The 27,502-nt window shown below is 33.5% G+C and overlaps 1 protein-coding gene across 5 annotated transcripts in view; it reads right to left on the reverse strand.

Moving 5' to 3' along the window:
* LOC131850629 (epsin-2) overlaps positions 1-27,502 on the reverse strand; it is a 60,952-nt gene that overhangs the window by 30,906 nt on the left and 2,544 nt on the right. Inside the window, exon 1 of one of the 5 annotated variants that reach the window (XM_059200928.1) lies at positions 15,224-15,270. The exons of 2 other annotated variants lie outside the window; for them this stretch is intronic. Coding sequence is in view for 1 of the 3 variants with exons in the window: in XM_059200925.1 (XP_059056908.1) it covers positions 4,861-4,905 (45 nt within the window). In the remaining 2 variants the exon portion in view is untranslated. Of the gene's footprint in view, positions 1-2,347; positions 2,401-4,860; positions 4,909-15,223; positions 15,271-27,502 lie in introns of those variants that run through there. 2 more of the 5 variants (XM_059200925.1, XM_059200927.1) reach the window with 2 other exon arrangements.

Raw genomic sequence — 27,502 nt, forward strand, 5'->3', positions numbered from 1 at the left:
CTCATGCTCTCCTTTATGTTTATCTAGAGATGACAATGACAAGATGGCGGTGCTAGTTCGATTAGTACACCGCCGTCCGATGGTCGCAGATTCGATTCTCGGACTATACAAACATTTCATGATTATTATTGTTTATATAACTTTGGCTGTTTTCTATATACTGTACTTTATATATATTTTATTTGCTTATGGCGGACTTAACACCATAAGGTATTTTCTCCTAGTCAACTATTGGGCAAACAGAGATTTATGTGGGCAGTGCATATAAAAAAAAATGTATGCCATTTCGATAAGGGGTTTGAACTATTAATCGGTAATAAAGATACCTGGCTCTGCCACTTGCATAGATCTATTGTGCTTGCCTTTTTTCAGAGTTCGCTATTCGCTCTTCACTAGACCCGTCAGGGACAAGAATTGAAGGATATTCTTAGGAGTAATGGTTTTTATCTCCTCAAGATAGAGTGCGTACTTTCCGAATGAGATATTTCGTTTATACAAGAGCGGGCTACAACCACATAGGATAGGCTGTGGTGTTTCCCCTTTCATTTGCATGTACTATGTTACGGATTTATATAAAAAAAAATGTTATATATTTCTACTACTACATTAGTAGGGGGTAGTTAGTAGTGGGGAGAATGGTTTTTATTTCCTCAAGATAGAGTACTTACTTTCCGAATGAGATATTTCGTTTATACAAGAGCGGGCTACAACCACATAGGATAGGCTGTGGCGTTTCCCCTTTCATTTGCATGAACTATGTTACGGATTTATATAAAAAAATGTTATATATTTCTACTACTACATTAGTTAGTAGTGGGGAGAAAAATCCGCCGATTGCTAGCAATGTACCATATCAGGTAGACCTCCACGCTGTTCCCCCTGGAAACCATCGTGATAAATTTGTCACGATGGGCTTACTGACCTGACCTCATGCTCATCATCCTCCACTGGTGCCCCGCCAGCGTATACCGTTATCGTAGATGAGTGCACCTTTCAATATTCTTCCATAACAACTTCATTGATAATTTTCTATAAAACTATATAAGATGGTAAGGTTGTATGTATATAGTGATAAAAAAAACTTACGTGCTTAAAATAAATAATAAAAAAATGCTCTTTATTCATGTAGGTCTATTACAGACTCTTATGATATCAAATCTACCGTCAGTTCGGAATGATTTCGAGATGAGAAGAACTGACAAGAAACTCAGCTCGTAGTCTTTTCATTTAAACTCTTTTACAATAATACAGAATCATTAAAATGGTGGACTGGGAGAAAATGCCTTATGGAGTTAATTCCGCCATTTGCACCTTTTTTTTTGTATTTATGCATTAATGTTTTAATAAATAAATAAAAATAAATTAAATACAAAATTGGGAGAATAGAGTGAACACCAGCATCTGCTATTGCAAAAGCAATTTTAATATATAAATAAATGCTATTCTTTGAGACTTAATGAATTGAACGTATATATCTATATATACGAATATAATCTAACTATATTATTATTAACTAATTGTGTTAGGACATGAAACCTCTTTTTGTATAAAAGCTACAAAAATATTGTAATTAAAGGGAAATAAAATCTTTTCTATCTGTAAACAAAGTATGTTATTTATTATTAATTTCGTTAATCTTCTATACATATAAATAAAATTGGAGTGTCTGTTTGTAATATTGAAATAACCGTTTTTTACAACATGCATATGAATATAAATACACCCAAATAACATTTTTTTAAATTTTTGTCTATCTGTCTGTCTGATTGTTTGTTCCGGCTAATCTCTGAAATGGCTGAACCGATTTTGGCGGGATTTTTTTTGGCAAGTAGCTGATGTAATTAGGAGTAACTTAGGCTACTTTTATTTTAAAAAAATTAAGTTAAATTCCACGCTGACGAAGGACAAAGTCCGAAAGACAGAGATTAGCCGGAACAAACAGACAGACAGACAAAAATTGTAAAAAATGTTATTTGGATGTATGTACCGTATTTATATTCATATGCATGTACTAACAGTTTATTTCAATATTACAAACAGACACTCCGATTTTATTTATATATATAGATAATTACAAAATAGAGCATGAAAATTTGTACGGAACAATTATTTTTGTCTTTATTTTTAGCATTTTATAATTAGCCTAACTAAAATAAAATTAATAACAATATATACAGATTTTGTTGACAGGTAGAAAATAAGTTTTTTTATATCTTTTTAATAACAAATCAGCTTTAAAACAAAAATAGGTTTCATGTGCCAACAAATTGGACAAACCAAATCGATATTCGATAGCGAAAAATGGAAGCGAAAAACGTATGATGTTGGCGGGTAGCGCGAAACTTACTTTTGCTGTGCAAAAAACTCGTGTTAGATTTGCTTTTAGTCAAACACTGCCAATGCGTGCGGTGACCGCCTCTGTAGACAATAACGTTATGCACAATAACTCTTATAACCGTTAGTATCACATGCAGTTATATATAACCATACAACATACAAAATAAATCATTTATTTATTATAGAAACGATAAATATCTCGAAATTAAAATCTGAAATTTAACCATCAATAACATACTTTTATTGCATTTAAAATTACATAATTTTCTCATCATATACACAAAAACTTTTAAATTATTGTTCTATGCCATTTTAATTTTAAAAAAAATTACACATTTTAGAAACGATAAATATGACGATCATATTATTAACAGCTGTAATATTCTGAAATTTACCATAAATATATACATGCTTTTATTGTATTTAAAATTACATAATTTTCTCATCATATACACAAAAACTTTCAAATTATCATTCCATGCCAGCTGTAATTAAAAAAAAAACGTAAATATATTCAAAATGAGGCTTGAGCATTTAACGTGATTTATAAACGTGTTAACCTCAAACATTTACATAAACAACACGAAAGTTATATTAAAAATTAATTTTAACATGGAACATATGAAAATTCTTTTAAAATTAATTTTAAAAATACACACAACAAATTAGTAATCAGTACTTTCAAACATCACATTATGATAGCATTAAAAGACTTAAAAAACATGATTAGATTAAAAAAAAAACAGTGCACAAAAATTAGCATGTACATAGGCAGATGACGCGCAGCCATTTGATGTGAAATAATGAAAATGCAAAAACAAACAACTAGCTAATACTAAGCAGAAACTTAAACACAACGCTTCAATTAAAATAATTCCTTTGCCTACCAATACACTACGCTAATTAAAAAAAAAACGCAATTTGCAATTTCAACTAAGAGCAAAAGGGATGGAGTAATATAGTTCTGTTCTATTCATTTGGAATGCACTTTTGAAAATGGAATGTAATAATTTACTTACAATATTTAAAATACGAACAGTTCATTTGAAATTGGATAATACTTTTTAAATATTTACTCTGTGCTGTTGATAGCAGAGTGCAAACGTTTTCTGTAGATATATGAAAATAAGTTACATATTTCGGTTTGTTCACTGACTGTAATGGATTACTTAGTGGGAGGAAGCCGTGCAAGACCTACCAACATAGACACAGACCTACAAATAACCTGCTTTATAGACGCTACATACTGAAATTATGGATGTATGATACTGTTTTCTCGAACTTATTTTATTTTTTATTACATGAAACCTATTTAGTTCGGCCTTATTTTTTATAGACACGTTTCTAATTTCGAATTTTTTTTTCTAAACATTCAAATAAATATTAGTTTAAAATTAACGAAGTTTCATAAAAATGCATTTTATAAAAAAAAAATGTTAAATACATATTGGTCTATTTTCTTAGTAGTGACTCAGAAGGGGGTACCGTAGAGGACATTGTGCAATGTCACCCTTTGATTCCTCGCGCGAAACAAACATTTGTATTCATGAGTATGATTGTATCTGTCTGGACGTTTTGAAGGGAGGGCATCCTAATATCCACCAGAAAAAAAAAGTTTATTATACTTAGTACGTCATTAAAGTTTTATTTTGAGTGAAATGCGCCATCACAATCAAATTGTATACACATTATATATTATAGTTAATTGACGATTGTGACAGTCTCGATGGTCCAGCGGCGTACACACCGCTTAACTTCCGATGGTCGCGGGTTCGATTCCTCGCGCGATACAAACATTTGTATTCATGAGTATGATTGTATCTGTCTGGACGTTTTCTATGTCTAATATGTGTGTATCTATAAAAAAATATGAATCTATGTATTTATATCAGTTGTCTAGTACCCATAACACGAGCTCTACTTAGCTTGGCACTAGATGGCGCTGTGTTAATTGTCCAAGGATATTTTTATTATTAATTAAAGAGTATTTACACGTACGTACAGTGTACTGTCTTATTCGATCCCAAGTACAGTGCACACAACCTGCCACACACCGAAGTCAGCAGATTGGGGTCGACGTCGTACCCGTTATGTGTCGGGTATGGAAGTTTCATTCCAGCCGGATGATCTGGCGCCGGTGTCGGAGAGGTTACAGAGTAATCGTTTATCATGGTATGGGCATGTAATGCGTAGGAATGAAGATCATAACTTAAGAAAGGTGTTACATATGAATGTGGATGGTTATAAGGGCAGAGGAAGGCCGAAAAAGAGATGGATGGACTGTGTGAAAGATGATATGGTAAGAAAGGAAGTAAATAACGTGATGACTGCGAACAGGGATGAATGGAAGAGAAAAACATATTACGACGACCACGAGCAACACATAAGTTTCTTGCTCGTTCTTCTTGTGATGAGACGGCTTTTCGAATGAGCGGTAGATTAGAAAAAAATGATATAAATGATTTTCTATTCTATTCTATTCACAAATAAATAGGATAAAGATGTATTATACACAGTACTTACAGTGATAACTTTAGTTGAAGGTTTACTTTGACAGAAATTCGCCATCACAATCAAATTCCTCACAATTTATAGTCAAACAAAAAACATAATTTTTACGTTCAATATATATTCTAGATCACTGCTCTGTTATCTATATTAATACTAGCTGACCTACGCAAACATCGTCCGAGTTACATTTTCGCCGGTTTTGCAAAACTTTTTATTGCTGCTCCGAGCCTAATGATCGCAACGTGATGTTATATAGCCTATAGTCAAATAAAAAATGTAACTTCTACGCTTAATATGTCTTCTAACTTGATAATCTGTAATCTATACTAATACTACCTGAACTACGCAAACATCGTCCGAGTTACATTTCCGCCGTTTTTGCAAGACTTTTTCAAATTCAAATTCAAAATATCTTTATTCATGTAGGTCTATTACAGACTCTTATGATATGTCAAATATATCGTCAGTTCGGAATGATTTCAAGATGAGAAGAACTGAAAAGAATCTCAGCTCTTATTTTTTTTTTAGATAAATGTACATATTTATAATAATACATTTCATTTAAATTCAAATTTGGGAGAATAGATTGAACACCAGCATATGCTATTGCAAAAAAATAAAAATCTAATCAGTGTTGAGAATCTGAACAGACCAGTCCCCACAATTTTCATTGCTCCGCTCATATTGGTCGTAGCGTGATGTTATATAGCCTATAGCCTCGATAATGGGCTATCCAACACTAAAACAAATTTCAATATCGGTTCAGTAGATCCAGAGATCCATACAACCTCACAAACTTTAGCTCTTTATAATATTAGTATAGAGTGAACAGGGGATTGTTAATAATGGCTTCGGTGGTCGGTGGTCTAGCGGTTTAACCGCCTCACTTCCGAAGGTCGCGGGTTCGATTCCTCGTACGGCACAAACATTTGTATTCATGATTATGTTTGTATCGGTCTGGTTTTCTTTGTACATTATGTATGTGGTTACGAAAAAAACCTATGTATTTGAACGCAGACGTATACTAAGGGAAATATTCTAACAATCCTTTTATGAGTTTTCTCAATATAAAACAGGGGGTGGCCAATAGGTCAATCGCGATTGCTAGTCCATTAGATCGTGGCAAGGCAAAAAATATAAATACGTAGACCAGAATGCGCAACGTAACCGTAAAAAAGTTTCCCAATTTCCCAATATAAATACGGTACATATACCAAAATAACATTTTTTACAATTTTTGTCTGTCTGTCTGTCTGTTTGTTCCGGCTAATCTCTGAAATGGCTGGACCGATTTTGACGGGACTATTATTGGCAGGTAGCTAATGTAATAAGGAGTAACTTAAGGTATGTTTATTTTAGAAAAAATAAACTTAAATTCCACGCGGACGAAGTCGCGGGGACAGCTAGTAATATATATAACTATAGTACACTAAATACACTATTTCACTATTAACTGTACACTTTATTTCTTTATAAGAGTCTACAGCACGCTGCTCTGTCCGAGTGCTAAACACAAACTGATGATGTCAATTAAAGGACAACCACTCTGACTCATGATGAGGTGTTCAAATATCAAAGTCATGACTAGACTTAACATCATGAGAACTCGATGCATCTTTTTTTCTAAATCATTTATATATGTAGGACATTTTAGCGGCTAAAATATCTGATTTATTTAAGAACATAAAATTTTTTATTTATAATTTTTCCCTACCATCTAGTTCAGTATACAGATTCAATTGAGAAGAACTGGCAAGAAACTTAATGTCTTCGGATAGGTAATGCAAAGCGATGCGAGCCTTGAAGGTAAATAAGATTTTTATCTATCTATCTATAGTTTGTTTTTTAATGTGGCGGCGTGGTGGGCCGGGTCATTGGGCTCCCTAAAATATGGTCGAGCGCAGTGATGGCTGGCTCATCCGTCATACTCGTGAACGGGTGCTGCTTGTAGGGACTGGTCTGCTCTAATCACTATGACTGATTTCCTCTTATTAATTGTTTAACCAGTTGGTTATGTATTCAATATTTTTTGTTTTTGAGTATTTAATAGAATTAGTGCTAATCGGTGGTTTGTATTCACACACTTAAACTTAAATTGTAAGTAAGAATAAATTATTTAAAAGAGCAACACACAAGTTTCTTGCTTGTTCTTCTTGTGATGAGACAGCATTCCGAATGAGCGGTAGGTTAAAAAAAAAATGTTATGACTATTCAAAAGTGCTTCAATGTAAGTTTATTTGAATAAATGATTTTCTATTCTATTTCTATTCTATTCTAATCCCGGAGACTAAACTGACACGTGTAAATATCAAATTTTCATAGAATGTTACCACCTATAGCGGGGTAATGGTGTACCTGCGATACCGATTTATTTAAAAGGCAATTTTAATTTTAACAGATTAGTTTTAAATCTTTAAAAGACGTGTCCACAATAGAATCTAAATATCTAATTGTTATAATGTAGATATTAATCATCATCTGCTTCTTCCTTATCCCATTTATTTGGGGTCGGCGTAATATGTTTTTCTCTTCCATTCATCTCTGTTCGCAGTCATTCCGTTATTTACTCCCTTTCTCACCATATCATCTTTCACACAGTCCATCTATCTCTTTATAATGTAGATATTAATATATGTAATTATTAGATTTATTAATAAAATTTGCATGATTACTGAAAAAAGGTTTATTACAGCGCAACCTACTATTGTCACTGGGGCTTAACTTTATGTGCATATCTGTCTGTAATGCGAATAAATGACTTAGATAGATAGATAATAGTTTTTATTTGTATCTTAGTACACACATATAGGCTTAATTATAACATCAAACGACAAGTACCTACAATATAACAATTCAATAAGAGTAAACCTGCATGTGTGTACTACAGCAATACAAAACTGCTACATAGCTCAGTGTGGAGAATCACTAAAGGAGCAAAACACTGATTTTCAGCTAGGTCCTCGAGGGTGAATAATGTACCTTGTATTTTTTTTTTAATAAAGTAAAATGAACTGAACGAAATAATGTGAAATAAATAAGTAATAAAGGAACTTGGAAAGTAGGAAACAGTTAGAGTACCAGAACGTTATAAATACTGAGATACTATAATTTAATTTGATATATATGAATACTATGAATAGGAATATAATAAATGTGTAAAAAATAAATAATTATAGCCATGAAGGAATGAAAAATGTATTAATGGAAAGGAAAAGAATTAGAACTTACATACTTACATACAGAATTTTAAAATTTACGTATATATACTAGTGTTTTCATTACTATCGTCGTATTTATACACGGGGTATATTGACAGACAATAGGGGCGTCCGTCGAAATATGTAATTTTTTGTAAGTACCGTATATATAATATATGCATTTCATTTAAATTTTATCTTAATATACAATAAAAATAATTTTTATACCATAGTGATATGATGGCCATGCAAAATATATTTTTTTTAATCTCTCTTGATTCAGCATTAAAAAATACATGCAATCCTAAATTCTCACCCTTCTACCATCAACCCCTATTTTTTAATATTAGTTTATATGACAAAACTATGTTTGTCAGATAAGCTACTTTATTCATATATATTTCATGGTGTATAAGTACCAAATTCAGATGTAATTTTTTTTATCGGGGGATTTCTGACTATTGTCATGTGCCAAGACCTGTAACATTGCGACCTATATAGATCTATGCTCGCCCTTTTTCAAAGACCCGTGAGGGACAAGAATTTCAGATGTAATAAAAAAACAGACAAACCAAAAACAACGACTAAAACCTAAGTCTAGGTGTCGCCATACATCTATACATATAAATAAAATTGGAGTGTCTGTTTGTAATATTGAAATAACCGGTTTTTACTACATGCATATGAATATAAATACGGTACGTACACCAAAATTTATACATTGTTTTCAATTTTTGTCTGTCTGTGTGTCTATCTGTTTGTTCCGGCTAATCTCTAAAATGGCTGGACCGATTTTGACGGGACTTTTTTGGCAGGTAACTGATGTAATAAGGAGTAACTTAGGCTACTTTTATTTTAGAAAACTAATGTTAAATTCCACTCGGACGAAGTCGCGGGAACAGCTAGTTACATATATAAACGTAATACCATATAACATTCTGCCTCCCCTTAGCAATACAAACATTAGCGAAATGGAACTGTTTACGATGCTTTCAACTGCCGAGCTCGTCCAAGTACAGAAGTACTTCGTAAGTACTAAATTATATTGCATATATATATACTAGCTTTTGCCCGCGACTTCGCTCGCGTTAATTTATCCCCTTGGAATTTATCAATATCCTTTCTTAGGGGATGCCTACGTCATATCAGCTTTATGCATGCTAAGTCTCAGCCCGATCGGTTTAAAATTGACAAAGTTTCATACAAACTTTCATCCCCTATTTTATCCCGTTGGGGGTAGAATTAATCAAAATCCTTTCTTAGCGGATGCCTACGTCATAACATCTACCTGCATGCCAAATTTCAGTCCGATCCGTCCAGTGGTTTGGGCTGTGCGTTGATAGATCACTACTTCAGTCACCTTTGAGTTATATATATATATATATATATATATATATATATATATATATATATTATATATACAAGTTGACCCCGCAAATGATGTTTTGCCATATAAATTAAAATCGCTATTAAAAGAGGGGTTAGTCCAAAAAATAAAAAAAAATGTTAGGGGTAGACAGAGCTTATCACTAAAGGGTATGAAAAATAGTAGGCGATTCTCAGACCTACTGAATATGCATAAAAACTTTCATAACAATCGATCAAGCCGTTTATGGACGAGTATGGTAACTAACATTGTGGTACGAGAATTTTATATATATAATATACAGACATACATATATTTTTTAATTATCTATAAGTGAAAGAATTTTTCTTGTATCTCTTTTTAAAGTTGGTGCAATAAAGCATTATAAATAAGAAAAAAGTGTAATTCCAATAAAATGGCAGATAACGCAAAGTTTGGTAGACTGTCCAATGAGCCTCCTAAACCTACATCTATTGTTGCAAAACATCTTGTCCAAAGCACGAACCGGATCTGCCTTTTCCTGGGATTTTCCTGATTTTCCTTTCCTTCTTGATAAGCTGGTCATATTCAAATACTGAGGATCAGGGGGTAAGGGGATTGTTAGTAATATGGACTCTTGACCCCATTGCTATCAATGTACTATGATAAAGTTATAATCAAATACTGAAGATCGTATATGCTCAAATTATCACCCTCCAGTTGGTGCCATTATCATTTCATTACCACATACAAAAAAAAAATTACTGAGGATCTTATACAAGTTGGTGCAATAAATAATCATTATAAATAAAAAAAAAGTGTAATTCCAAAAAAATGGTAGATAACGTAATCTTTGGTAGACTGTAGATGAGCCTCCTAAACCTACATCCATTGTCACAAAACATCTTGTCCAAAGGACTAACCGAATCTGCCCTTGCCCTCTTGATAAGGTCATATTCAAATACTGAGAATCGTATACAAGTTGGTGCAATAAATCATCATTATAAATAAAAAAAAAGTGTAATTCCAAAAAAATGTCAGATAACGCAATCTTTGGTAGACTGTCCAATGAGCCTCCTAAATCTACATTACATCCATTGTCGCAAAACATCTTGTCCAAAGGACGAACCGGATCTGCCCTTTCCCTCTTGATAAGGTCATATTCAAATACTGAGGATCGTATACAAGTTGGTGCAATAAATCATCATTATAAATAAAAAAAAGTGTAATTCCAAAAAAATAGCAGATGACGCAATCTTTGGTAGACTGTCCAATGAGCCTCCTAAACCTACATTACATCCATTGTCACAAAACATCTTGTCCAAAGGACGAACCGGATCTGCCCTTTCCCTCTTGATAAGGTCATATTCAAATACTGAGGATCGTACACAAAAGCTGAACAATACACACTCACAGGTGACATGACGTCATTCTTTATCGTGACTGAGCATCAAATGGTCATCACGTTATCTTATAAAGTAATTTACAATAGAATCTATAAATATAAATAAAATTATAGTGTCTGTTTGTAATATTGTATGAACAGTTTTTTACTACATGCTTACGAATATAAATACTGTACATACACCAAAATGTCAATTTTTACCATATTTGTCTGTCTGTCTGTTTGTTCCGGCTAATCTCTGAAATGGCTGGACCGATTTTGACGGGACTTTTTTAGCAGGTAGGTGATATAATGAGGAGCAACTTCGGCTACTTTTATTTTAGAAAAATAAAGTAGCGGGTACAGCTAGTTATATATATAGATGCCCTTGGAAGATGACTACGTATTAATTCTTAAAGGCCTTTAAAAGTCAATGAACTCAACGGTAAAATGCTAAAGAATAGGCAAAGTGGAAACGAATTAGAAGAAACCAATAAATATGAACGTAAAGTTAGATAGACTAAAACTAGACAATATATAGAACGAGATGATAATGAGAATTTAGCAATTAACGACAATAATGTACCAGTAATTCCCAATTGAATCAACACGTGCACTGACTTTGCACGGATTAAAGATAAAGTTCAAAATTAACATAATAATCTAAAAATCTAATAAATAATCTCAGGACAATTCACACAGCGCCATCTAGACCCGAGTTAAGCTAGCTAAAGCTTGTGTTACGGGTACCAGATAACTGATACAAATACATAGATATTTTTTTGTAAATACATACATATTTAGCATAGAAAACACCCAGACCGATACAATCATACTGTGAATCATACATGAACGCGCGACCATCGGTCGTAAAGCGGTGTGCTAACCGCTAGACCACCGAGGTTGTCAATTATTTAAATAAATACTATTTCCTAATTGTGATATATGATGTATTTATGATGCTTTATATTTCGAATGCCAAATTCTAATTTTTCTCTTTATTCTATTGTTCCTTTCATTTTACTTCCTGGCCCTAGTTTTGTAGTTTATATTTGATGTTATTCTTACGACAATTCCTTAGTTTCCTTTATCGTAATGGTAACTATTAGGTACAGTGGTTTGGGCTGGCAAGAAATCTAGTTATATATTTTGCTAATTCTTACGACAAGTTTCTTTTGCACAAAATATATCTAGTTTTGTCTGTTCGAGTGAACAATGCACTTGCAAAGTGTAAAGGTGAAACGTTGAAATCCACGTATAGCTTCGGATTACTGCAAGAGGTTCCCAAGAACGAACTGACTGTAGATGCCACGTAGATTTAGGGCACTCGTGCATCTGAGATACCGTTAGTTGCTTCACATAATGAGTTCATGTCTTACATCCATATCTGATGGCTGAAATCTACACATATAAAGAGTGTCTGTTTGTAATATTGAAATAACCGTTTTTTACTACACGCATATGAATATAAATACGGTACATACATCAAAATTTCATTTTTTACAATTTTTGTCTATCTGTTTCGGCTAATCTCTGGAATGGCGGGACCGATTTTGACGGGACTTTTACTGATGTAATAAGGAGTTACTCCTTATTACACTACTAGGCTACTTTTATTATAGAAAATAAAAGTTAAATTCCACGCCGTCGAAGTCACGGACAACAACTAGTTTTATAATATATTTTTTTACAAAGGAAGTGTTTCTAAATCTTCTGATTTAGAACATACTCTGGTAGTTTGTTGTAAAACCTTACGCAATTTTCATAAAACGAAATACTTAGGTAAAATCAGTTTGTTAGTTTAATTCTACAACCAATGTCATTGGCATGACAGTTTTTTTTTTGTTTTTTTTTTTGTGGATGATAATGAAATGGTGGACCCGCCTGCGCTAACGGTTTACAATGGCGGGGCACCAGTGGAGGATGATAGGATGAATATAATATCAGGTCAGTTAGCCCATCGTGACCAATCACTAGGAGTTTATCACGATGGTTTCCAGGAGGAACTGTACCATGTTAGGTCGACCTCCACGCGGTTTCTCCTGGAAACCATCGTGATTAGCAATGGGGATTACTAGTTCCCATTACTAACAACCCCCCTCTGGCATGTCAGTTATCTAATCCAAGACAACGTTTATCGATATCGATATATATATATCGATATATATCGATAGTGTATCCAAGACAACGTTTCTTGGATACACTATGGATAATAAATTCAGTCATAAATCTCATATCGGAAAACTGTGTAATAAACTCGCGTCAGCCAACTTTGCCTTAAGTAAATTAAAATCATTAGTTAACAAAAAAAGCGCTGAAGTCTGTATATTACGATACCGATACCGATATAAACAAAATACTCAGGCAGCAAAAGCTAGCAATAAGGATTATTTGTGGTCTCCACAAGCGCGTATCAGCCAGACCATACTTTATAAAAGAAAAAATTAGGACTGTAATTTCATTGTATATCTACCACAGCTTATTGACTATACACGATTAAAGCAATGAGTAAAATAAGACTTCCGATAATCATAATTACCATACGCGTAATAAAGGCAATATACAGTTGCCTAAAACAAGACTTGGTAAAACTTTTAAACAAGGCATTAGTATAAAAATCAAAATGTATAATAAACTACCTATGCACATAAGAGAATTACCCCAAAACAATTCAAAACTGAAAAAAATCCTTTTTAATATTATAAAAAGGATTTTTACCGGATTTTTTTTGACCTAAATATAATTAAAACACTACGAAACATATTATGTTATTAGTTATTATTAATGTAATTTTATTAATTAATATAATTTTATTTAAAAATGTAATTTTGTTAATTAATGTAATTTTATTTATTAATGTAATTGTAATTTGATTGAATTTATATAAATATAAATCACTGTATATTATGACTTGCCATATATGTAAAGAAGTTTTTTACATTGGTTAATAAACGAAATATGAAATATGAAATAATCATGTGTCATGAGCCCGAACTAGACGCGTTCTAACCACATCATCACGAATGATCGAACCATTCAGCACAACATCACACTGAAACTATGAAACGACGAAATCAAGTCATTCCCCTCGCTCGTATTTGCGCGGATATGATTAGCTATTGAACATTGCTATTCAAAATGTAACTTTATTGCCAGTTCGTACGGTATCGTTTGGTGTTTTAAAATTGTTCGTAGTCCCGTTGTTATTGTTATTGCTGACTAGCTGTACTCGCGACTTCGTCCGCGTGGAATTGAACTTTATTTTTCTAAAATAACAGTAGCCTAAGTTACTCCTTATTACATCACCTACCTGCCAAGGTTCATTGCTATTCAAAATGTAACTTTATTGCCAGTTCAAACGGTATCGTTTGGTGTTATAAAATTGTTGAAAAATCTTTCATTTTAGAAAAATAAAGTTAAATACTTTATTTTTCTAAAATAAAAGATTTTCTAATACAAAAGTACGTTAAGTTACTCCTTATTACATGAGCTACCTGCCAATAAAAGTCCCGTCAAAATCACCAATCACTAGGAGTTTATCACGCGACTTCGTCATTTGCGTGGAATTGAACTTTATTTTTCTAAAATAAAAGTAGCCTAAGTTACTCCTTATTACATCAGCTATCTGCCAAAGTTTATTGCTATTCAAAATGTAACTTTATTGTCAGTTCAAACGGTATCGTTTTGTGTTATAAAATTTGTTGAAATTAACTTTATTTTTCTAATACAAAAGTACGCTAAGTTACTCATTACATGAGCTACCTGCCAATAAAAGTTCCGTCAAAATCGATCCAGCCATTTCAGAGATTAGGCGGAACAAACAGACAGACAGACAAAAATTGTAAAAAATGTTATTTTGGTGTATATACCGTATTTATATTCATATGCATATAGTAAAAAACGGTTATTTAAATATTACAAACAGACACTCCAATTTTATTTATATGTATAGATTACCATTTTCCACTAGGTGACTAGTCAGTTCGTTTGTCACTTCAGTTGCAGTAAATATTTACTTTCCGTCATACACATGTTCCTATGGTTTAATTTTGTGTAATTTTCCTTTTAATATATCCGCAGTAAACAAAATGGGAGTATTGGGTTTTCCGATAATAAATCATTACATCTAATAACCATTACAACTGTTTACCATTCTGGTTACATTTATAAACACTTTAAAAATGACTTTAATGTTCGCCAGAAAAAAAATATATTCGTCTGTAAAAAAAAATAAGTATTTAAACTTATTTTTTATATACTACGATGTTGGCAAAGAGGCATACGGCCCATCTGATGGTAAACGGTTACCGTAGCCTATGGACGCCTGAAACACCACGGGTGTTACGTGCATTATATTCAGTTACATAAAAAACAGTTTTTAATATACATTATTTATATTATTAACCGGGTCTTAACACGAATAATTTTACGGCAAATAAAGGTATTTACCTCTCTCGACGTTTCGACTAGGTTGCACTAGCTGTAGTCACGATCATCTACTGAACGCTGGAACAAATCACTGGATTGAACTACATGCGCCTAAGGTCCTCTACTGATCGCCACTATTACCCACGAATGGTCCGGGGGCGATTGAAATTAAAAAAACATCCCAATTTGAACAGAGAGGATTGCTTAAAATTATCATCTGCGTGGAATCATCAAGAACACATATTGAGACAAAAGTCAAACCCGTTTCATTAACACAGTTAAAATTAAAACTTTAATATTTATACACATATAAATATATAAATATAATATATAAAAAAATAATAATAAAAAAAAAGTTATATACATATATATATATATATAAACTTCTGTAAACAATATCGCATGCCGTGGCAATCAGTAATTAAGTCAACACTATATACCTGAACTTTGCAAGTTATAATAATTGTAACCTCATAGTGTATGTCTTGTTGGTCGCTCAAATAAATAAATAAAATAAAAAAATAAAATAAATAAAAATGAATCTAGTCATAAATAAGTCAAGCAAAGTCGACATCGCTGTTACTCCAGTCAGCTCGTGACCACGGCTAGTGCAACCTAGTAGAAACGTCATGAGAGGTAAATACCTTGATTTTCCATAAAATTATTCGTGTTAGCACACGGTTAATAATATAAATAATTTATATTCCAGGTTGTTGAAAAACATACTTTTAACGCATGCAAATCATAACCAAATATGTGGCGAAATATGCCAAACATTCGTTTGTTCGTACATCACGCAGGTGTATGCGCGTGCGCACCGTAGGCCGTTGACACCCGCTCATGTGTTGGGTACTTCCGCTTTGTAATGCTCCGTGATAATAACTAGTTATGGCTTATGGATACAGTAACGTAACATTCACTTTTAACTTGGTAGTGGCGCATCGCTACAGCAGATATGCGTAACAATCATTTGAAATAAATAGACAGATACTTTATATGTAACTTTGTTCTTCATTGTATAGTATCTAAAGAAAATATATAAAAATACTAGCTGTGTATGCGATTTCACTCTCGTGAAATTTATAGCCTACAGTTATACAAAATTGTAAACTATATTACTGTAAAGTTACATGAAAACCGGTTTAGTAGTTTTAGCGTGAAAGAGTAACATCCATCCATACTCACATACTTTCGCGTTTACAATATTAACAAGATATGTTAAAGAATGCATGTATAAGATCTCATTTTTAATTTTGAGTATCTGGGCGACCGTGCTGCGTAGACGTTATTTATTTTTTATTTTATTTATGAAAGAATGACGAATTTCTATACAAACTTTTAATGTCATAATTACTTAATTTAATCAACAGCCTAATTAATACTAGTCCGCGTATCTTCACCTGGATCATATATTCCCCCGTTTTTGCGACATTTTTCATTGCAGCTCGGCTCCTATTGGTCGTAGCGTGATGTTATATAGCCTATGACACTCACAAATACCGTGTCTTTCTATTGGTAAAGGAATTTTCAGAATCAGTTCAGTAGATCCAGTTATTAAAACCTCACAAACTTTATAATATTAGTACGGACACTACTTTTTCTATTATCTTGTGATAAAGAATGATATGAGATATATATCTCAGCATCTCCTGCATTATCTTCACGACTGCAATCCCTTATAGCATGCCTAGAGCTATAGTCATCTGTTGCAACATTTAATATCCACATTTCTAACTAAATATGATCATAAAACGACGACCTCGGTGGTCTAGCGGTCTAGTGCACCGCTTTACGACCGATGGTCGCGGGTTCGATTCCTCGCACGGCACAAACAATTCTATTCACGAGTTGATTGTTTGTATCGGTCTGGGTTTTTTCTATGTATAATATGTATGTTTTTACAAAAAAAAATATCTATGTATATATGTATCAGTTGACTAGTACCCATAACACAAGCTTTAGATAGCTTAACTTGGGTCTAGATGGCGCTGTGTGAATTGTCCTGAGATTATTATTATTATTATTATAAAAGAATCCAACAAGATTAATATAATAACTTGATTAATGTTATCAGTATTTACTGGGAGAAATTTAAATTGACAAAATTAATAATTTTCAGATTTGATTCCACGATGTTTGAGGTCTAAAATCCGAGTACCTTAACCACTACGCCACAGACGCTCACGACGGACTTCCTACTTCCTTAACAAGGCAGCTTCCTCCTCTGAGGTACATCTGTGTCAACATGTTTGTTACCTGATAAGACAACCTTAAAATCGACATTCTTGGACATGTCTTGACTTATTTATACCGGATTTTACATAGCAAAAACGTATGTCAGCATTCTTGCAATTTATTAGTCATGAATGATTCTGAGAATCATTACGAATACGATTTTAGGAAGTGTTTTCTATGTATGTATTTACAAAAAAAAATCTATGTATATATATCAGTTATCTAGTACACCCATAACACAAGCTTTCGCTAGCTTAATTGGGTCTAGATGGCGCTGTGTGAATTGTCTTGAGATTATTATTATTATTATATTTATTGAGAGATTTCTTTGTTTACAAACATTTTAGCTGAGGTTGTCTTGTACATACTACTATAATAGAAAAGTACCTAATCTATACATATAAATAAAATTGGAGTATCTGTTTGTAATATTGAAATAACCGTTTTTTACTATATGCATATGAATATATTATATATACGGTACATATACCAAAATATCATTTTTGATAATTTTTGTCTATCTGTCGGTCTGTTTGTTCCGGCTAATCTCTGAAGTGGTTAAACCGATTTTGGGCGAAGTTGGGCGGGTTAACTGCCCAACTTCGTCCGCGTTTCCATTCCCCACCTTTTGTAATATTTTTCATTGCAGCTCCGCTCCTATTGGTCGTAGCGTAATGTTATATAGCTTAATGTCTTCCTCGACAAATGGACTATCCAACACGAAAACAATTTTTAAATTCGAACTACAATTTCTTAGATTAGCGCGTTCAAACAAACAAACTCTTCCGCTCATATTATAACTCTAGCTTTTGCCAGTGGCTTCGCTCGCGTTAATTCATTAGTCTACTTAGACAGACCGCAGGAACTTTTCTGCGCAAATACAATTTGCTTACTTTCGGGTGAATCTCATCCTACAACCTCAACATAAGCAGTGAAATTACAGTAGTATCACGGGCGTCAATGATAACGTGATGTCAGTAGAATGTGAGTAAATCGTAGAGCAGACCGGTCCCCATACGCAGCACTCGTTCACGAGTATGACGGATAAACATAACAGACGTATTCGACTTATTTGTAGATGCGTTTACTAATTCATTGTGTGTCCGTTAGCGACACAAGATATCGATTTCCCGCCGTATTTCCTATAGGTCTGTTTACTATATTTACTACGCGAAAGTTCTAGGTCAAGTTTACGGTTTGTTTGCTACATACAATGTTAACTTCTAGCAGAGTTTGTTGTTCGTTTAATATCTTCTTTAACATTATATATAAGCTTATCTTAGGACTAGATGGTTCTGTGTAAATTGTCTTTTTGCTCGTTATTATCTATACATCTATACATATAAATAAAATTGGAGTGACATTGGAGTGAAATAACCGTTTTTACGAATATAAATACGGTACATATATCTAAATAATATTTATTACAATTTTTGTCTGTCTGTCTGTTTGTTCCGCTTAATCTCTGAAATGGCTGGACGGATTTTGACGCGATTTTTTTGGGCAAGTAGCTGATGTAATAAGGAGTAACTTACGCTACTTTTATTTTAAATAAAGTCAATTTCTACGTGGACGAATACGCGGATATAGCTAGTTATTAATAATTTCTATTTTCCACATTTGAAATAGAAATAGAAATAACTTTATTCAAATAAACTCAATCCAAGCACTTTTGAATAGTCATATTTTTTTATTCTACCACTCATTCGGAAAACAGACTCATCACAAGTAGAGCGAGCAAGAAACTTGTGTGTTTTTTGTTTGAATAAACGTTATTTTAAATAAATAAATACACAAGTAAGAGGCATGCGATAATCAACAGAAACCGCTACGCACTCATTCTTAGTACGATCAGATTTGATCTGTTTACACATCAAAAATTGTCAATTCAGTAACAAGGCTACTTCACTAAATGTAGTTTATTCACTGTTTACTAGCAAACGAGTTTGTAATCATTATCAAATTTAAATATTAACATTTTACAAACCGGTTCTAAAATCCTTCGTCCGGTTTTCGTACTATCTGCTAATGTAAAAATAACTGTATTTTTATTACGTGTGTATCTTTACGTAACTGGACATACAAACAAACAAGTGCCACTTGAATATGGTCTTATGGATGATAATGGTATGGTGCACCCGCCTGCGCTAACGGTATACGCTGGCGGGGCACCAGTGGAGGATGATAAGATGTGATGAGGTCAGGTCAGTTAGCACATCGTGATAAATTCACCAGGAATTTATAAAGATGTGTTTCCAGGGGAAACCATGTAAAAATCAACTTAACATGGTACATTGTTAGGAATGTGGTTATTAGTGCAAATTATTAACAAATCTCTTCCCCCCGATATCAATATGTTTTTTTAATGGATAATGGAATGGTGCACACGCCTGCGCTAACGGTTTACGCTGGCGGGGCACCAGTGGAGGATGATAAGATGTGATGAGGTCAGGCCAGTTAGCCCATCGTAACAAGTTCACCAAGAATGTACGATGGTTTCCAAAGGGAACCGCGTGGTGGTCAAATTGACGTGGAACATTGTTAACAATAAGAGCATCAGTCCACATTACTAACAAGTCTATTCACCCGGTACGATTATGTTTTTTTAGTGGATAATTACAACTAGGCCCATATTATAAATACCTTATAGACTAACATACATATAAAATAATATTTAAAAACCAATTCAATGATATTGTCTGTGTGATCACGGCACTGAAGACGGCAATCTGCCACGGTAGCGCCGATACACCACACCTTTCGGCCAGTAGTCCTCTTTCATGAAGGTGGGCAGCAAGTCGGTGGGGACCAGGGCCACAAACGCTTTGAAACTCGCGTTGTGACTCGACTTCAGCTGCGTCACCCTCAATGTCAGGTTACTCTAGGTACGAATATAATCGACAATGTCCTGCTCCTTAGTGACGTGTAGACGGGACAGGTACATTGTCGTGGTCGGTGTAGCAGCACGCAGCAGAAAGTTGGGCCCAGTGAGTGCAGTGCCACAATGATTCCTGATAATGGAATGGTACACCCGCCTGCGCTAACGGTATACGCTGGCGGGGCACCAGTGGAGGCTAAGATGAGTATGAGGTCAGGTGAGTTTTTTTTATACTACTATGGTGGCAATCGAGCATATGGTCCGTCTGATGGTAAATGGTTACCGTAGCCTATGGACGTAAAATTTAAATCAAACATTATATAGTATAAAACAAAGTCGCTGTTGCTGTCTGTCCGTCCCTATGTATGCTTAAATCTTAAAACTACGCAACGGAATTTGAAGCGGGTTTTTATACATATATATAATACATGTACACCCGTGCGAAGCCGGGGCGAGTAGCTAGTCATATATAATCGAATTTCGGCTATTACTATAATTAATTTGTGACATTTAACATATATATTGTAGGTGAAGCTACACTGCAGAACAAAATGACCTCACGTTTTCTAACAGTAGGCCAAGGTTGGTCACTTGGTTGCAAATAAATTTTCACAATATCGCTCACAAATTATGGATGTAACAACGATGCAGTAATAGATTTGGTGTACATATCAAACAGTCGATTCCTCGCTGACAAACATTTGTATTCATAAGTATGATTGTGTGTATCGGTGTTTTCTATGTATATTATATATTATGTATGCATTTATAAAAAATGTATTTAAGTATATCTAACAGATTTCTAGTGCCCATAACACAAGCCTCTGTTGAGACTAGATGGCGCTGTGTAGATTGCGCAGGGTTATTATTATTTATTTATTAATTCTTTATTGAACAAAAAACTTCTCTCCCAGCTAACCTTATAGTATAAACAGAAAGCGTTGTGGGATATTAGCGAGAACTGTTTTAAATTTACTAATACATATAAATATACAGTAAACAAAATTACTATATACATATATGAATATGTAAGATATATATTATTATTATTAATGTTTGTTTTATTCCAATTCCTCGTTCTTGTGATGAGACATCGAATAAAAAATTGTTATGACTATTCAAAAGTGCTTAAATTAAGTTTATTTGAATAAATGATTTTCTATTCTATTCTATTGGTTAACAAACAAAAGTGTTATACTGGGACGAAGTCACGGTCTCAATTAGTCACAAAAACACAGCTACCTAAAGCTTGTGTTATACCATAGGTCCTAGATTATTGATACAAATACATAGATATCTTTTTCGTAAATATAAAATATAACGATAATAGACGACCTCGGTGGTCCAGCGGTCTAGTACACCGCTTTACGACCGATGGTCGCGGGTTCGATTCCTCGCACGGCACAAACATTTGTATTCATGAGTATGATTGTTTGTATCGGTCTGGTTTTCTATATATAATATGTATGTATTTACAAAAAAAAAATCTATTTTTTATCAGTTATCTAGTACCCATAACACAAGCTTTAGCTAGCTTAACTTGGGTCTAGATGGCGCTGTGTGAATTGTCCTGAGCTTATTATTATTATTATTATTAAAATAGAAAACACTCAGACCGATACAAACAACCATACTCATGAATATAAATGGTTGCGCCATGCGAGGCATCGAACCCGCGACCATCGGAGTAAGGCGGTCACCGCTAGACCACCGAGGCCGTCAAGTAAGTTATCACGTTATGTATTATTCACTATTATTTTTGTTACTGCGTCGTCATGTGGTTAAAAATTCAGCGAACAGATATAGTTACGGGCGGGGTTCGATCCCCGCCCGTTTGTACTCGAAATAATTTTTATTTGTAAATAAACAGGCATTTAAAAAAAAAAGTAATTCAATTGAGTTTCTTGCCAATTCTTCTCAATTGGATCTATATACTGTACTGGACGGTAGAGAAAAAATTAAAACTATAATGTAAAAAAATTGCCGTTCATAAGCGGCTAAAATGTCCTAACATGAATAAATGATTTTTGAATTTTGAAATGGAGCACCCGTCTACGCTAACGGTATACACTGGCAGGGCTCCAGTGGAGGATGATGATGAGAGGAGTACAAACTTAATACAAGCTCCAATTAACTTGAGACTAGATGGCGCTGTGTGGATTGTCCCTTGTTATTATTACTAACTAGCTGTACTCGTAACTTCGTCCGCATGGAATTTAACTTTATTTTTCTAAAATAAAAGTACTCCTTATTACATCAGCTACTTGCCAATAAAAGTCCCGTCAAAATCGCTCCAGCCATTTCAGAGATTATCCGGAACTAACAGACCGACAGACAAAAACTGTAAATAATGATATTTTGGTGTATGTACCATATTTATTCATATGCATGTAGTAAAAATGGTTATTTCAATATTACAAACAGACACTCCAATTATATTTATATCTATACATATAAATAAAATTGGAGTGTCTGTTTGTAATATATATGTAATCTATATATATAACAATATGTATAGATTACATATTGTTATAAAAAAAACATATTTTCAGGAGATAATTGTCACCTGACGTTTAACAATACAATAAATGCGTTTCAATCAATCAACATTATTACAATATTCAGAAGCTTGATAATCTTATCATTGATAAAATGTGAATCGCATCAAAAAAATATTTATATGTACGAAATAAAAACATAATAGGTCTGAAAAATATTTTATTACGTAAATGAAATGGCTACTTACGGCCCAAGGGGGAAAAGAAGGGTATTGTTAGTAATGTGGACTAATAACCACATTGCTACCAATATACTATGTTAGGTTGACCTCCACGCGGGCCCCCAGGAAATCAACGTGATAAATTCATGGTGAATTTGACACGGTGGGTTAACTGATTTCACCTCATGCCCATATACTAATATATACATTACGTTTACTATAATTTGTAAGTAGTATATAATTTGTAGTTATATAATTTGTTAAGTCTGAGCTTGTTCTATTAACTCAGAAAAAGGAACATTTTAGAATAAACACCAGAATCCCAAGAACACGGGACATCATGGGAAGAACTACGACATATATTTTAAGTAATCTTGCGAAATTTTATTCAATAAATTATAATACAGACAGAAAAAACTTAGATAAGTGTAAATAATAAAATTACCAGTAATAGAAACACTTATTTATAAGATTCTACCCACGGATGAATTGCTTACAGATCGTCAAACAAAATAATGATTTTATTTATATTTAATTATATGGAAAGCTATATATATATAGGCCACCAATGGTAAGGATGATAAGATTATCATCCTCCACTGGTGGCCCGCCAGCGTAAAACATTAGCGCAGGCGGGTGCACAATTCCATTATAATCCAAAAGAAAAAATGGCAACGCAAAAGTTATGGAACAGGCTCCGCATGATGACTCAAAATACACATACACAAGTAAATTAACATTTAATTTTTTATTCTGACCCGCGGACTCCGTTCCGCCTCAAAATTCAATATGTCAAAGGATTTTTGAAGTTTAGTTACACAATAAATTCTGAACGCTGTTTGACAGGTATCAGCAGTTTGTATGGGAAAAATAAAATTGTTGTTTGTACTATTTTACACGCAATTTCTTCATATTTTATGACCATTTAACACCGCTTCATTCACGAGTATGATTGTTTGTATCGGTCTGGGTATTTTCCGAAAAAAAGAATGTATTTGTATCAGTTATCTAGTACTAACAATTAGCCATTCTAGATGCCGCTGTGTGAATTGTCCTGAGATTATTATTATTATTATTTAAACCTTCACTGGACTTCGAGTTTTAAAATTAGTGATTCGAGACGTTATAGTTTTACAGACTAACAGTAATTCATTTTTATTATATATCTAGATAGGATATCTTACCGGAAATTGATGCATCTCAATTTAACGTTAATTATCTTGTTACACAATAAAATAATATTCTTCTAAATTACTAATAATAAATGTCTTTTATATTCACATTAAATAAATAAACCTACTAGTACAATTTAAAATAAACATAAATAGTAAAAACCAACATCACTGCACCGAGACTAACTATTAACAATGCAGTTTACTTATAACTGTATAAAACATAAAGTTGACATCTTACGATCAAGGTAAAAAGTGGATGTTTTGTTTACTATAAAAAAAACAATACAATATCCTACTTTGCAAGACCTTCATGCTCGGTAGTTTTTGTTTAAGAGACGATAATAGAATGGTGCACCTGCCTGCGCTATCGGTTTACGCTGGTGGGGCACCAGTGGAGGATAAGATGAGCATGAAGTCAGATTAGCAACTACATCGTTGCAAACTCAGTAGGAACTTATCAGGATGGTTTCCAGAGTTTTTTGTTTGTATGTGATAATGAAATGGTGCACCCGCCTGCGCTAACGGTACACTCTGGTGGGGCACCAGTGGAGGATAAGATGAGCATGAGGTCAGATTAGTAATTACATCGTGACAAACTCACAGTTTCCAGGGCGAACCGCATTCACATACTTAATAAAAAATAATAAATAAAAAATTTGGCCCAAAAATAATAAATAATGTTAAAGTTGGACAATCCTTATTACTTTGGGGTATAAAAAATAGTAGCCGATTCTGACATACTGAATATTCATATAAAAATTTTGTCAATTTTAAGTCCGAGGAGTATGGTGAGTAACATTGTGACATGCATAAATCTACTATATATATACAAAGATTATGCATAATAGTAAATTCCAACACAATCATAACTCATTAATATTCAATAAACTGTGATACACATTGTATATTTGATGCTTGCATACGTAACTTGCCTTTCACACTATGTTATGACGTAGGCATCCGCTAAGTAAGGATTTTGATGAATTCTACCTCCAAGGGGATAAAATAGGGGCTGAAAGTTTGTATGAAACTTTGTCAATTTTAAACCGATCGGGCTGAGACTGTGCATGTATAAATCTACTATGACATCCTCTAAGATTTTGAGAAATTCCATCCCTAAGGGGATAAATTAACGCGAGCGAAGTCGCGGGCAAAAGCTAGTTTAATGTATATGTATACTGACGTAAAAGCTACCGACCTCCTTGCATTAACTAGCCATATAACACAGATACATTTTACAACAGAATAACGAGTGAAGATAATTGAGTTTTACTTTGAAAATGGATGGTCAATTTTTGCAACGCAAAAGTATTTCTTTTTCTCATTTTTCAGAATTCGACAAAAATCTAAACCTAACATTTTTTATCAATTTTTATCATTTTTATCAAATGGCGCATATGGTTTTAAAGTTGCAACAACTGACCATCCATTTTGTCAATTATCTTCACTCGCTGTTCTGTTGTAAACTTATCCATGATAAAAATTTCCAGGGATTATATTTTTTAATTCTGAAAATAGAAAAAAATATATGTTAATAGAAAAAAAGTTATTTAATTTTCAAAATGTAAAGTGACTTCTGGATCACCCTGTATATTATCTAAATGTCAAATAGTTTCGCTAGCTAATGACTGATTTAATACGTTGTTACATAAATTATTATTTATTATTTTTATTCGATATATATATTATTCTGGTTGCGTGTTCAAATCACGTCGGGGTTACCACTGTTGCGGGTAAATGATACGATGTTGTTGGTAGACGATGTATATTACAGATGGTAATAGACTGACAATGTGTACATAGAAATATTGATCTTATATACTAAATGACAATAGGAAAATGTAAGGTGGGGCGACACAGTTTGGACACAGCAGTGCTTAGTAGACTGTATTGAATTTGTCTTACTAGACATTATTAAATGCAATTATTATTTTGATGTATCTAGGTGACTGTGTCCCATACCCCTCATCATCATCATCATCATCTGCTTCTTCCTTATCCCATTTATTTGGGGTCGGCGTAATGTTTTTCTCTTCCATTCCTCAATTGTCCCATGCCACGATGCCTACAATATTCACAATTACCATCTCTTATTTGTTTTTATAATAATAAATACTCCAAACTTTTCGCTCCAAACTCCAGCTACGTCAGTTCCGTCCATCCATCTATCTACTTGTCAATGTCACAAAGATTATTTAGTCTGCCGTTTCGCATGCTGTGTCCCATAATATTATATACCTTGTCGTTTCTAAAGTCTTTTATTACTATTCACTCCTTCTTAACAACACGCCAACCACAGACGTAACAGATGTAAATATATAAGTAGACTTTGATCTGCTGTTTACAGCGCTGCTAGTGAGTGTGAGACTGCCTTAATATTCCTAAAATATTCAATATTTACCATTACTTCCTTACTAATATAAATGCGAAAGTAATTTTGTCCGTCCGTCTGTCGCGCCAAAACTACTGAATGGTACAAACATTTTTATTCAGGTGCACGATTGTTTGTATCAGTCTGAATGTTTACTTACTAATATTATAAATGCGAAAGTAACTGTCTGTCTGTGGCGCTTTCACGGCAAAACAACTGGACCGATTTGGATGAAATTTGATACACAGATAGTCTTGACCCTGAGAAAGGACATAGGCTACTTTTGATTGCGAAACGGGTTGTAAGTGGTTGAAAGTGGAGATGGAAGGTTGTATGGAAGTAACATAATTTAAAAAATATTAAAGATAATTTTTAGGTTGTTGATAAAATATAAATAAATATGACATTAAAGTTTTAAAAATTTTACCCTTAAGGAGGTAAAATAAAATAGGGCATGAAAGTTTGTTCCTCAGTTTCGAAGCTGGAAGGATGAAACTTTTTTCCATTTCTAAATTTTTTTCATTATATTTTATGTACCTAATAATAAAATAAAATGAAAAAAATTAAAAAGCCATGGAAAAAAGTTTTATCCTTCCAGATTAGAAACAGCTTATTTACAATTTATACACAACATATACTTTTATATAGTTAGTAAAGAATTTATCTTTAATATTAAACTTATTTCATCATCATCATCATCATCGCAGCCCGGAAGACGTCCACTGCTGGACATAGGCCTCCCCCAAAGATCTCCACGACGATCGGTCCTGCGCTGCTCGCATCCAATGCCTTCCCGCGATCTTGACCAGATCGTCGGTCCACCTTGCTGGAGGCCTTCCCACGCTGCGTCTTCCGGTCCGTGGTCGCCACTCGAGTACTTTACTGCCCCAACGGCCATCTGTCCTACGAGCTATGTGCCCTG

The sequence above is a fragment of the Achroia grisella genome, unplaced genomic scaffold, assembly GCF_030625045.1.
Source record: "Achroia grisella isolate CSIRO2021 unplaced genomic scaffold, CSIRO_AGI_Agris_v1 utg778, whole genome shotgun sequence".
Classification (NCBI taxonomy): domain Eukaryota; kingdom Metazoa; phylum Arthropoda; class Insecta; order Lepidoptera; family Pyralidae; genus Achroia; species Achroia grisella.